Source organism: Heterodontus francisci, chromosome 3, assembly GCF_036365525.1.
Source record: "Heterodontus francisci isolate sHetFra1 chromosome 3, sHetFra1.hap1, whole genome shotgun sequence".
Lineage (NCBI taxonomy): Eukaryota > Metazoa > Chordata > Chondrichthyes > Heterodontiformes > Heterodontidae > Heterodontus > Heterodontus francisci.
Window position 1 is genome coordinate 158726125 of NC_090373.1, and position 12758 is coordinate 158738882.

Genomic DNA, 12758 nt, shown 5'->3' on the forward strand with positions numbered 1-12758 from the left:
CAGGGTAGGAGCGGCTGGTGGAAGACCCGCCCTGCTGCAATGGGCACTGTAGGAATTTGTAGACTTTTCTTTTTTGAATATATTTACAAAGTTACTACCCAGTGACAAGAGCAGTTTTGCCCTTGTGGCCAGTAACTGGTATAAGTACCTAACAAGACTGAGTGAATAAATGAGTTGGTAAAACAAAATGCCATAAATGGAAAAAAAAAGATCTTTTGTTTGAACAGAGGAGCAGGAGTAGGCCATTCAGCCCATCAAGCCTGCTCCACCATTCAATACGATTATAGCTAATCATCCACTTCAATGCCTTTTTCCTATACTATCCACATATCCCCTTATACCATTGGTATTTAGAAACCTGTCAATCTCTGCTTTAAATATACTCTGACTGAACTTCCACCACCCTCTGGGGTACAGAATTCCAAAGAGCCACAAGCCTCTCCTTTGCTCCTGTGCTGATCGCAGATGTCTGTAAAGCAGGTTTAAATCTGAACACCTGTTGTCCCATTGTGTGAAGCCTATGTATAGTGCTTTGGGAAACTCAGATTAGTGAACAGCCACCATGTCTTTTAAACAAAGAAACTAGACTGTAGACAGGAATAAGGTGGCACATTAAATTTGCTCAAGCTTAGATAACTACACATTTTTGCAAATCACTAGCAAGAATCTTCAGTTCGAATCACTTTCTGCTATAGTGGAGCCTTTCTCTCTGTTGCACATCAATTTTCTCTCCAACAGGCACAGAAGCCCATTTATGACTGATTTGTACCTCAAATCCACTTTAAAGAAAATAAGCTCCATAACAGAGCAGTTGGTGAGAGATTCTGTTCTTCTGAGAAAGTGATCTCAATAAAGCTTTGAACATGTCTTGCCTACAACTGAAAACAACTGAGGTCTGTCCTTTGGGGCAGAAGGCATGGGTAACATCTTATTACATGCAAAGACTTATTGGCATCTGTATGTTCAGGCATGCCTCAACGTGACAACTTCATTTACCTAGTGAAGAAAGGACTCAAGTGAGATCACATCTCATTGATACCCTTAAGATGGGTATCTCACATAGCAAGCACAGGGGTGGGAGAGGGGGAGAATGTGGAGAATTTAATAGGTTCCATAAAGCTTAAATTTATCCCTATTTGATTCAACAGTCAAATGTAACCTGAAGTTGCTGTGCTCTAAAATAGTCTACTAGATTACTGGCGTGGCAAGTCTCATGAATCGGCCCCTTGTATGAGCTAACATCGAAGGACAATACATCTATCTTATTGAAATTTTCCTATAAGCAAATGGCCAAATTGCACTTATCCTAGGAACTTACCATTGTAATTCCAAGCTCCACATACATTGGAACTACAGCTGTCTGAACGCTGATGAGTGCAAAGCTTTATTCATAAGAAATTAGAGGCCATTATCCCTGCCTTTCTGGTTTACAGAAGAGTTGCTGTGGGCATTGAGGAAATAGGTGTGGGTAAAAAAGACAATCACCCTCACAGACTGTATCTCATTCCTGCTTAAACCTAAAAGGAGAAAAGTGTGAATGGAAGAAATTTCCAGTCATAGGACTAAGACAACACCAAAGCAGAGATCACAAACACATTGTGAAAATGTGAATCTACAACAAAGGAGGTAAACGTAAAGGGTACAGCCTGGCATCTTTTCCTGCGGGACACCTGACTGTCCAATCACACATTAATATGAAGGGACATCCGGTTGGAAAACAAAAATTAATGCACCAACATTATCTTTCAAGAAAATTACTTTTCTTAATTGCTTTCTTGGTCTGCTGAAAACAATGTAAGAGAGAACAAGAGAACAACAAAAGTTATTTCAAAAGCAGCCAGAGTTGTATGGTAAGATGTTTTTTTGTCAGGAATGTGAAGAAAGTAAACATGCTAATTATTTGAGTGAACTTTGTAATAAAATCTGCTTGCTGTGCTAGCTGTCTTCAGATTCAAGTTGGGCTGTAATTACACCACAGAAGAAAGAAAGGTAGCTTAGTCGCAATCCAGACCATTTATGTAAACTCAGCCTTCTTGTCAACGTTGCTCTCAGGTTGCATGAATGCAAACCACAAAAATCATCTCTATGAACAAAATAGAGACAGTGTCAATTTACAGACTTGATATCCCATATACTACTACTGTCATTGTGTGCTTCACTGTGCAAGACTTTTGTAAGTCCTAGGGTTAAAAAGAAACTTATTTTCAATTGCTTTTCTCAGCATGAGCATGACAAAGGTGCAAGATTAATGAAAAGAACATGTAGGCATGAGACAGATTCATTTTGCTCATTGCATTTTATTACAAAAACATACCTCAACCTTTAGTTGGAGCCATCGACAGATGCAATTGCAAAAAGGCAGTTTTATTTTGGGGGGGACGACGACGATGTAAAACAGGCATGTACAAATTAATAAATAATGCATTTACTCATTTTATCAAGAAGTAAACAAGTTATCTATTTACTATTGCAGTATTATGCACTTAACTGCAATACCTGCTCGAGGGTATAAACCTGGACATTCCCAATAAACCTGAAATTCCTAAAGACAAATCAACTGTATGAAAAGATGCTGCAAAAAAATCAAATCTTGATTGTATATGTGCAATGTATAATATTCTGTGCAAATTTCCACTGACATTTTCAAATCAAACTACAATCTTTTCCACAATTCATAAACATGAGCTGAGACAATTTACTTTTTTAAAGCTACTACATTGTTTGCACAGCTTCAGGCAAAATCTTTATCCTTACAATTGGCCTGCACAGTGATAAATCGGACTATTATTCTGACATGGCAGATCTATCATGGCAGGTTATGAAGTGTCTCTTGCAACACCTGCAGTCTCATTTCCCCCCACCCCCCAACCCCCGTCCTCCAAGTGTAGGGAAAACCACAGGCCACCACTGTGGCGCCATCCCTGGTTGTGTCCAATCAATACGGCCTTATTTCCTGTCCATTTGCTGAGGTCACAGCAGCAAATCTCATTAATTATTTCTGCCCTTGCTGCCTCCAGTGCGTTTCTGGCATGACAAGGGAAAACTGTTTGACCTTTCTGTAAATTTGTTTGCAGGCATACAAGGGGATGGGCGAAAAGGATTTGCTAACTTGCTTTGTTTCACTGTGATTAAAAGAACAGAATCTTTCTCCATCACTTTGCGACATTTCAAATTGTACAAACTCTTCATTTATGGAAAGAAGGATTAAGTAGCAGCCCTTGCTGGCATCTTATCCACAAAGATTTATAATAGTTTGATTTTACTCTGCAATTCCACCAGTCAGAATTTGGTCACAGCATAAACAAGGTTTTCTAGTGTTGATCTGGCTTCAGAAGCTGGAAAGCATCGGAGAGCTTCCAATGCTTGGTCTCCATGGTAATGGCATAAATCAAGAGATGAACTCACACCTTTTCCAGCCTTGATTATTCGATGCAACTACAGTAAGCAGAAAAATAAAGGATCTGGGTAAGTGTATACATGTAAAACACGAGTCCAGAATATGTACTCATGTACATTTATATAAGTCATTTATATATAAGAAAAACAAGGTCCAATTTATCTCCGGCACATCCAGTGATTTACTTTACTGTACTATTCCTATTTTAATAACTAAGAAAAATAAGCATATTAATCAGTTCGATCAACAGGTTCTGAACATTCTCACTTGTAAAATAAAGCTTTTACAGACAGTTGCCAAGAAATACCCTTACTGCATTATAAGGAACTTTAAGATACATTGCCATTAGTAATCCTATCTGGCTCAAAACACCATTAAAGCAATTTCATGTGTTTAAGGAACATTCTAGGAACCTTGGTTTTTGCAAAAATTAAAGTTACTTATTTAAAATGTTATTGGAAAATTACAAGATACAGAGAGCTCAATTAAAAAAACAAAAGCTATGTACTTAAACAGACTTAAGAAACACACCCAGAATTACTGTCAGGCAAAACCCCCTACCTGTCATGACTGAGGCACACATTATTTCACCACATGAACATTAAAATCTAAAAGTGCCAGCCCCTGACTGGAAAGACATTTGAATAGTAACAGACAGTGTTGGAACAATGGGGACCGAGATGTTGCTTCAATACACAGAAGTAGTGGTCAGATCAGTTTTGGTCACATGACTGACTGACTGTTGGAGGTTTTGAATTTGAACTTCCAACAGAGGATTTGAACTCAGAAAGCTGTGTGCTCCCGGTTGGAACAGAACCTCCTCTCCAGTCCTGCCTGCCTCCATCTTTTTCCCACAGAACTGAATCTTGTGAAAACACATGAACCTCAAAGGGAGAAAGGTCTCCTACATGAACAAGATTCTGACGAAGGGGCAATGACCTGAAACGTTAATTCTGCTTCTCTCTCTCCACAGATGCTGCCAGACCTGCTGAGTATTTCCAGCATTTCTTGTTTTTATTTCAGATTTTCAGCATCTGTAGTGTTTTGCTTTTATATTATTGTTGTTTAAGAACAACACTGGTCCCCGATGAATAGCAAGACTACCTACAATCAAGTGAACTCAAAGCACAGTAAACAAGAAACTCTTTTAATATTGCCTCAAACCCCTCTCTACTATATTCTCCTCTCCTCTTTTCTGTCCCTATTTGCTTGTGTGTATTGCTTGTGCATGCTAGCCTGGGCTCATTGTTTATCTGTAGGCGGTAACCGTATTACAGTTTAAGTTTTAATAAAATTTCATCTTTCTTCTTTAAACCTCAGAAAATCTGTGTGAATTGGTTTCTTTGTCTTATAATTGGAAAGCTGTGAACAAGGATTCACAAAAGGGTGAGCTCAAAACACAGTGTGTTTAAAATTAAACCCTGTTACAATAAGACCAGGTAAAGACAGCAAAAGACCCTAGAGACATTTCACACCTGGTTGTAACAGAAATTTGGGTGCTTGCATCTGGGAATTTACCCACAGACAAACGAGTGAAATTGTAAGAGGGAAGCCAAATTGTTCCCAATCAAAAAGAGCAGGTTTTCTTGTGGCTGTGTGTGATTGAATACTAACATGTCTGCAACTAAAGCTAGTAGCTCTCCAAGCCAGGGTGAAGTAACTTGGGATAAGTTAAAAGCACTGTCAATGGAGGAGTTGAGAAAAATGGCTGAGCAGTGTGGGATCACTGTATGTGGCAAGGCCAGGAAGTCTGAATTCCTAAGGGTAGCGGCCAACCATTTTTCCCTTGAATCTGAAGAAGCAGTGTTAGAAACAGAATCCGACAGGGTATTGTTAGCAAAGGTACAACTGGAACAGAGGAAACTTGAATTTGAGCAAAGAGAGAGGGAGAAAGAGAGAGCCTTCCAAACGTAACACAAAGAAAATGAAAGACAGGAGAAAGAACGAGACAGCGAGACGAGAAAGAGAAAGAATATTCCGGAAGGAATGCAAAGAGAGTTAAGGCAGCTTGAATTAGCTAGGGGCGACAGAGTAACTCTAGTGAAAACATGGCCAATATGGAGGAGTATAATTCAGGGCTGGGTACAAGATTGCTAAAACGCGCTCAATTAATTCCAAAATTCAATGAGGAAGATGTGGAAACATTGTTCGTGTCTTGAGAAACTGGCAAGGCAACTAAAATGGCCAGCTGAGACCTGGTCTCTCTTATTGCAAACGAACTGAAAAGCCTGAGGTTTATTCCTTGTTGCCAGATGAGAGTTCATCCAATTATGAACTGACCAAAAATGCTATCCTCGGGGCATATGAATTAGTACCCAAAGCCTACCACTAAAAGTTCAGAACCCTCAAAAATCATGCCAATCAAACTTATCTGGAATTTGAAAGAAGCAAGCAGCTGGCTTTTGACAGTGGCTGAGGGCTCTTAAAGTACAGCTCAGCTATGAGACTCTCAGGGAAGTAATCCTGTTAGAGGAATTGAAAAACTCTTCCATTCTCAATAATGACCCATGTAGAGGAGCAGCGGATTCAGGGAGCCGGGCAAGCAGCCATTCTGGCCGATGAGGTTACTTTAATTTATAAGTCAGTTTCCCAGGGGAGAACCTTTCCTAATCACCCCCACAAATCCGAAAAGGACAAAGGGTGGGAAGGTGATATCTGCCTAGGCAGTCCTGGCAGAGAAAGGAAACCAGGAAACACAGCGGGCCCTCCTCCAGACAAAAAGGAAGGTGCTGTGAGCAAGAGTGAGACCCAGAGACCTGTGTGCTTCCATTGTAATAAGGCAGGGCATTTAAAAGTGGACTGCTGGAAATTAAAAGGGGAAACCGATAGGGTTAATCAAGGCACACCCGCTCAGTGAAGACGAGGGCCAGATGCAAAACACAGAACAAGCTGTGGCTTTAACTGCAGTTAGTTTAGTTTAGAGATACAGCACTGAAACAGGCCCTTCAGCCCAACGAGTCTATGCCGACCATTAACCACCCATTTATACTAATCCTACACTAATCCCATATTCCTACCACTGCCGCCCAGTTAGAGTGCAACCCAGGAAGCTTACTACGTCCAATGCAGGATAAGTTAATAGGATTCCTGAAAGTTATCAGGTTTTTGTATTCAAAGGGAAAGTGACCCCATATCCCTCGAATGGGGCAAGCAGGCCCATAGTAATTTTCAGGGACACAGGGGTGACTAGATCCCTTCTACTGGGAAAAGGCCTGACCTTTCCCCCAGAGTGCGCAGTGAACACCAAAATGATGGTGAATGGTATTGGAGGGCAGTGTATGCCTGTACCTGTACACCAGCTGCACCTGGAGTGCGACCTAGTTTCAGGACCGGTGACTGTAGGGATTGTCTGTCCCTAGTTGGCCTGTGGATGGGGTTAACCTGCTCCTAGATAATGATCTAGCGGGGGTGAAGGTGGTAGCCCCCCTGCAGTGAAAGAAAGACCACAGGAGGTCAGAGATGCAGGGTAGTGGCAGGAGACAGTCCCCTGCAGAGTCCCTGAAAGTGTAATGGATCTGGCCATGATCAAACCAGTTCCCCCAGGGGAGACTGCATTGGCATTCCAGGCAGATGACCATGAGGTCTGCCTGTCCGAGACTTTCTTTGGAAAGTTAGGAAACCCAGGGAATGAATTAAATAGATTTGCCCTAGGTGAGGCTCAGCAAGCCAAACCAGTACTGCAAGAGTTGGCACAGGTTGCCCATTCTGAAAGTGAAGCAGAGGGAGATCCCGATTGCTACTATTTAAAGAATGAGCTACTGATGAGGAAATGGAGTTCTCCTCACAGACCTGAGGGCAAGGAGTGGACAGTAGTTCACCAGTTAGTGGTGCCACAGAGGTACCGGGATAAATATTAAGAAGGGCCCATGAGACTACAGTGGCTGTACATGCTGTACATGTATAAGACCAAAGCCCGTATAAGACAGCAGTAAGATGTGGTGGAATACTGCAGGAGTTGCCACATGTGCCAGGTTGAAGGGAAACCCCAAACTACAGTGAAACCTGCACCCCTAAGTCCTGTACCAGTGTTAGGAGGACCCTCCAGCAGAGGGCTGGTAAACTGGAAGGGACCCCCGCTGAGAACAAAGAGGACAGGCAGGCACATGGCTGGCAAAAGTCTAGAAAGAGAAGAGCAAAAGTGACCAAGAGGGCAGTTAAAGGAAGTCCGGGAAGAATCCCGGATGACAACCCCTACTGTCCAGTCAACCAACCCCGAAAAATGTGCAAAATTAGACCCCACATCCTCCTATGTAAATGCAGACTCTAGAAGCACCCCACCAGAGTTGTTAACAGCAATTACAGGAACCTGCAGAGACAAAGACAGACCTCTAGGGGACACAGAAACCGTGAGGGTGACGCCTCACATAGACGAGGTGTCACAGGAGAGTGCAGTTAAGTCTGCACAAAAACCTGCAGGTAGGAGTGTCCCAGAGAACAAAGGGGAGAGTAACAAAGATTCCTCCCCCACAGTCAGAGCAAAAGAGAACCACCCAACCCCCGGAAGCCAAAAGTCTTTGCATGACTCAGGGATTTCAGGATGGGCCCGCCCCCCGAATAACTCACCTGAGGAAAAAAAAGAGAAAATGAAAGAAACCCTGGCACCCAGAACAGACCATTTTTTTTTAAAAAGCTTTAAGATTCGTGAATGAATGGAAATGAATGAGAGAAATGTATGGTTTTCATTCTGTATCTCATATTTCTCTCAAACTCTGGAATGAAATGCGCTGTTTTCCTTCAAATTGTATTTCATTCCCCTGGGTGTGCAGGTGTCAGGCAAACCCCCCACCTGCCAAGACTGAGGCACACATTATTTCGCCACATGAACATTAAAACTTAAAATTGCCAATCCCTGAGTGGAAAGACATTTGAATAGTAACAGACAGTGTGGGAACAATGGGGACCCAGTTGTTGCTTCCTCAATACACAGAAGTGGTCAGATCAGTTTTGGTCACATGACTGACTGACTGTTGGAGGTTTTGAATTTGAACTTCCAACAGAGGATTTGAACTTAGAAAGCCGTGTGCTCCCGGTTGGAACAGAACCTCCTCTCCAGTCCTGCCTACCTCCATCTCTTTCCCACGGAACTGAATCTTGTGAAAACACGTGAACCTCAAAGAGAGAAAGGTTTCCTATGTGAACAAGGTTTAAGAACAACACTGGGCCCCGATGAATAGCAAGACTACCGACATTCAAGTGAACTCGAAGCACAGTAAACAAGAAACTCTTCTGATATTGCATCAACCCCTCTCTATTATATTTTCCCCATCTCTTTTCTGACCCTATCTGCATGCATGTATTGCGTGTGCATGCTAGCGTGGGCATGTCGTATATCCGTAGGCGTTAACCGTATTAGAGCTTATGTTTAAGTTTTAATAAAATTTCATCTTTCTTTAAACCTCAGTAAACCTGTGTGAATTGGTTTCTTTGTCTTATAATTGGAAAGCTGTGAACAAAGATTCACAAAAGGGGGAGCTCAAAACAGAGTGTGTTTAAAATTAAACCCTGTTACAATAAGACTAGATAAAGACACCAAAAGACCCCTAGAGGCATTTCGCACCTGGTCATAACAGAAATTACATTACCTTCTGCAAAATCTGAATGACTATTAAAAACAATTACTTTTATTTACTTCTAATTAACATATTTCATGTTAATTTTAGTAAAACTATCAAGATGCCTTTAAGCAGTTTCATTTAGTTTGTTTTGATTCCTTTCTCTTATCTTATCTTTGGCCTCCTTGTCTCAGGAGACAATGGGTAAGCGCCTGGAGGTGGTCAGTGGTTTGTGAAGCAGTGCCTGGAGTGGCTATAAAGGCCAATTCTAGAGTGGCAGACTCTTCCACAGGTGCTGCAGATAAAATTGGTTGACAGGGCTGTTACACAGTTGGCTCTCTCCTTGCGCTTCTGTCTTTTTTCCTGCCAACTGCTAAGTCTCTTCGACTCGCCACACTTTAGCCCCGCCTTTATGGTTGCCCGCCAGCTCTGGCGATCACTGGCAACTGACTCCCACGACTTGTGATCAATGTCACAGGACTTCATGTCGCGTTTGCAGACGTCTTTAAAGCGGAGACAAGGACGGCCGGTGGGTCTGATACCAGTGGCGAGCTCGCTGTACAATGTGTCCTTGGGGATCCTGCCATCTTCCATGCGGCTCACATGGCCAAGCCATCTCAGGCGCTGCTGGCTTAGTAGGGTGTATATGCTGGGGATGTTGGCCGCCTCGAGGACTTCAGTGTTGGAGATACGGTCCTGCCACCTGAAACCAAGGATGCTCCGGAGGCAGCGAAGATGGAATGAATTGAGACGTTGCTCTTGGCAGACGTACGTTGTCCAGGCCTCGCTGCCGTAGAGCAAGGTACTGAGGACACAGGCTTGATACACTTGGACTTTTGTGTTCTGTGTCAGTGCGCCATTTTCCCACACTCTCTTGGCCAGTCTGGACATAGCAGTGGAAGCCTTTCCCATCCATGCGCTTGTTGATTTCGGGAGACAGGTTACTGGTGATAGTTGAGCCTAGGTAGGTGAACTCTTGAAACACTTCCAGAGTGTGGTCGCCGATATTTATGGATGGGGCATTTCTGACGTCCTGTCCCATGATGTTCGTTTTCTTGAGGCTGATGGCAAGGCCAAATTCGGTGCAGGCAGCCGCAAACCTGTTGATGAGTCTCTGCAGACACTCTTCAGTGTGAGATGTTAATGCAGCATCATCAGCAAAGAGGAGTTCCCTGATGAGGACTTTCCGTACTTTGGTCATTGCTCTTAGACGGGCAAGGTTGAACAACCTGCCACCTGATCTTGTGTGGAGGAAAATTCCTTCCTCTGAAGACTTGAACGCATGAGAGAGCAGCAGGGAGAAGAAAATCCCAAACAGTGTCGGTGCGAGAACACAGCCCTGTTTCACGCCACTCAGGATAGGAAAGGGGTCTGATGAGGTGCTGCTATGCTGAATTGTGCCTTCCATATTGTCATGGAATGAGGTGATGATACTTAGTAGCTTTGGTGGGCATCCAATCTTTTCTAGTAGTCTGAAGAGACCACGTCTGCTAACAAGGTCAAAGGTTTTGGTGAGATCAATGAAAGCAACGTAGAGGGGCATCTGTTGTTCATGGCATTTCTCCTGTAGCTGTCGAAGGAAGAACAGCATGTCAATGGTGGATCTCTCTGCTTGAAAGCCACACTGCGCCTCAGGGTAGACATGCTCAGCCAGCTTCTGGAGCCTGTTTCAAGCGACTCGAGCGAAGACTTTCCCCACTATGCTGAGCAGGGAGATTCCACGGTAGTTGTTGCAGTCACCGCGGTCACCCTTGTTCTTATAGAGGGTGATGATATTGGCATTGCGCATGTTCTGTGGTACTGCTCCCTCGTCCCAGCACAGGCAAAGCAGTTCGTACAGTGCTGAAAGTATAGCAGGCTTGGCACTCTTGATGATTTTAGGGATAATGCCGTCGTTCCCAGGGGCTTTTCCGCTGGCTCGAGAATCAATGGCATCACTGAGTTCCGATTTTGTTGGCTGTACGTCCAGCTCATCCATGACTGGCAGAGACTGGGCTGCATTGAGGGCGGTCTCAGTGACAACATTTTCCCTGGAGTACAGTTCTAGGTAGTGTTCCACCCAGCAGTCCATTTGCTTGCGTTGGTCAGTGATTATGTCCCCTGATTTAGATTTGAGGGGGGCAATCTTCATGATGGTTGGCCCAAAAGCCCTCTTAATGCCATCATACATTCCTCTGATATTTCTGGTGTCAGAGGCCAGCTGAATATGACTGCGTAGGTGTTGCCAGTAGTCATTTGCGCAGCACCTGGCTGTTCTTTCTGCAGTGCTTCTGGCTGCTTTAAGTGCTACGGATGTTAACTTTCTTGTAGTTCAGCAATGCAATGTACTTAGCGGCTGTGACAGGTTCCAGCTCTTCAATGTGAGGTGACATTTTGTTTTGATTCCTTTACATACCTTTTAAAGGGAGTTCTGACCCTGAACTGAGTATCCAACCCCATATTTTCTCTTTCGCAAAAACTGCCTACTTTCACTTTTGTAACATCGTCCACCTCTACCTCATCCATATCATTGCCATCTCCGGACTCGATCACTCCAATGCTCTACTGACTGGCCTCCCACCCTCCATACAGTTCGGATCATACAAAATTCTGCTGTGCATATCTTGTACCGCACCAAATCCTGCTTGTCTATCAAAACTGTCCTCACTGATCTACATTAGCTACTCATCCTTAAACAACTCATATTTTAAATTTTTATTCTTGTGTTTAAATCTGTTCACGGTTATGCCGCCCACTATCACTATAACCATGTTTTGAGGCATTCAGAATTGAATAAAGTGACTGTAAAATGTTCTACTTTATGTCCAAATCGGATTTTTTGTAAAAAGTTAGAAATCTCAAAATAATCAAATGAGGTGCCCATTTGACTCAGCTCTGTTTGTCCATCTAGAATGACCCTGAAGTCCCCCCACTGCAGCATCCAATTGGTTCTTGCTTCTACTACGCTATCCAGAAGTCCATTCCATGTATTGATTACTCTGTGTGAAAAGGAACTTGGTCCTAAATTTGTCTTTTTATAATCTTACACCTGTATCCCTTGGTCTTACTCTCATAATTTAAAATAGCTTTCGGAGTTACATTTTTTACTCTAAACTATCCACCTATAGTAAAGCTGTATTCATTGCCTGTCATTTTTTTTCCATTATAAAATCTACAATATCTACACTTAAAAGCTGTCACACTGTAATTAGGGTTGCATATAGTGACACCATTATTTGTAGCCAGAATCATGGCAGGGATACAAGAGCAAAGGGGTGCATTTTCACATTTTCTTTTAAGGTGGCAGGGCAAGTTGATAAGGTGGTGAAGAAAGTGTATGGGATATTAGGCACTGTAAATAGGGGCATTGAATACAAAAACAAATCATTCATTAAGCCTCAGTTACAATATTGTGCATAATTCTGGACACCATACTTTAAAGATATCAAGATCTTGGAGAGGGACAGAAGAGGAACCTGGATGATACCAAGGATGAGGTTATGTGCAGAGATTGTTCTCCTTACAGCAGAGGTGGTTAAGAGAAGACCTAATCGAGGTATTCAGAATTATTTGGGGTTTTGATGAAGCAAGTGATTGGAGACTGATTCCTCTGGCAAGTGGATCAGTAACCAGAGATCATAGATTTAAAATAATTGGCAAGAGAACCAGAGGGGAAATGAGGAGAAATTTCTTTACCTCATGGGTTAAGATCTGGAACACACTACCTGAAAGGGTGATGGAATCAGATTCCATGGGAATATTTAAAAGTTAATTGAGGCATGCATTTGAAGAGGACTGATTTGCAGGATTATGGGGAAAAAGCTGGGGTG

At 42.9% G+C, this 12758-nt stretch overlaps 1 protein-coding gene across 6 annotated transcripts in view; it reads right to left on the reverse strand.

The window, feature by feature from the left end:
* Positions 1-2277: 2277 nt before the first annotated feature.
* Positions 2278-12758, reverse strand: part of pdss2 (prenyl (decaprenyl) diphosphate synthase, subunit 2) — a 275636-nt gene continuing 265155 nt past the window's right edge. For all 6 annotated transcript variants that reach the window (XM_068027081.1, XM_068027073.1, XM_068027078.1 and 3 more), the window contains one exon: positions 2278-3435. In XM_068027081.1, the coding sequence (XP_067883182.1) occupies positions 3280-3435 (156 nt within the window). In that variant the 3' untranslated portion in view covers positions 2278-3279. The remainder of the gene's footprint in view (positions 3436-12758) is intronic.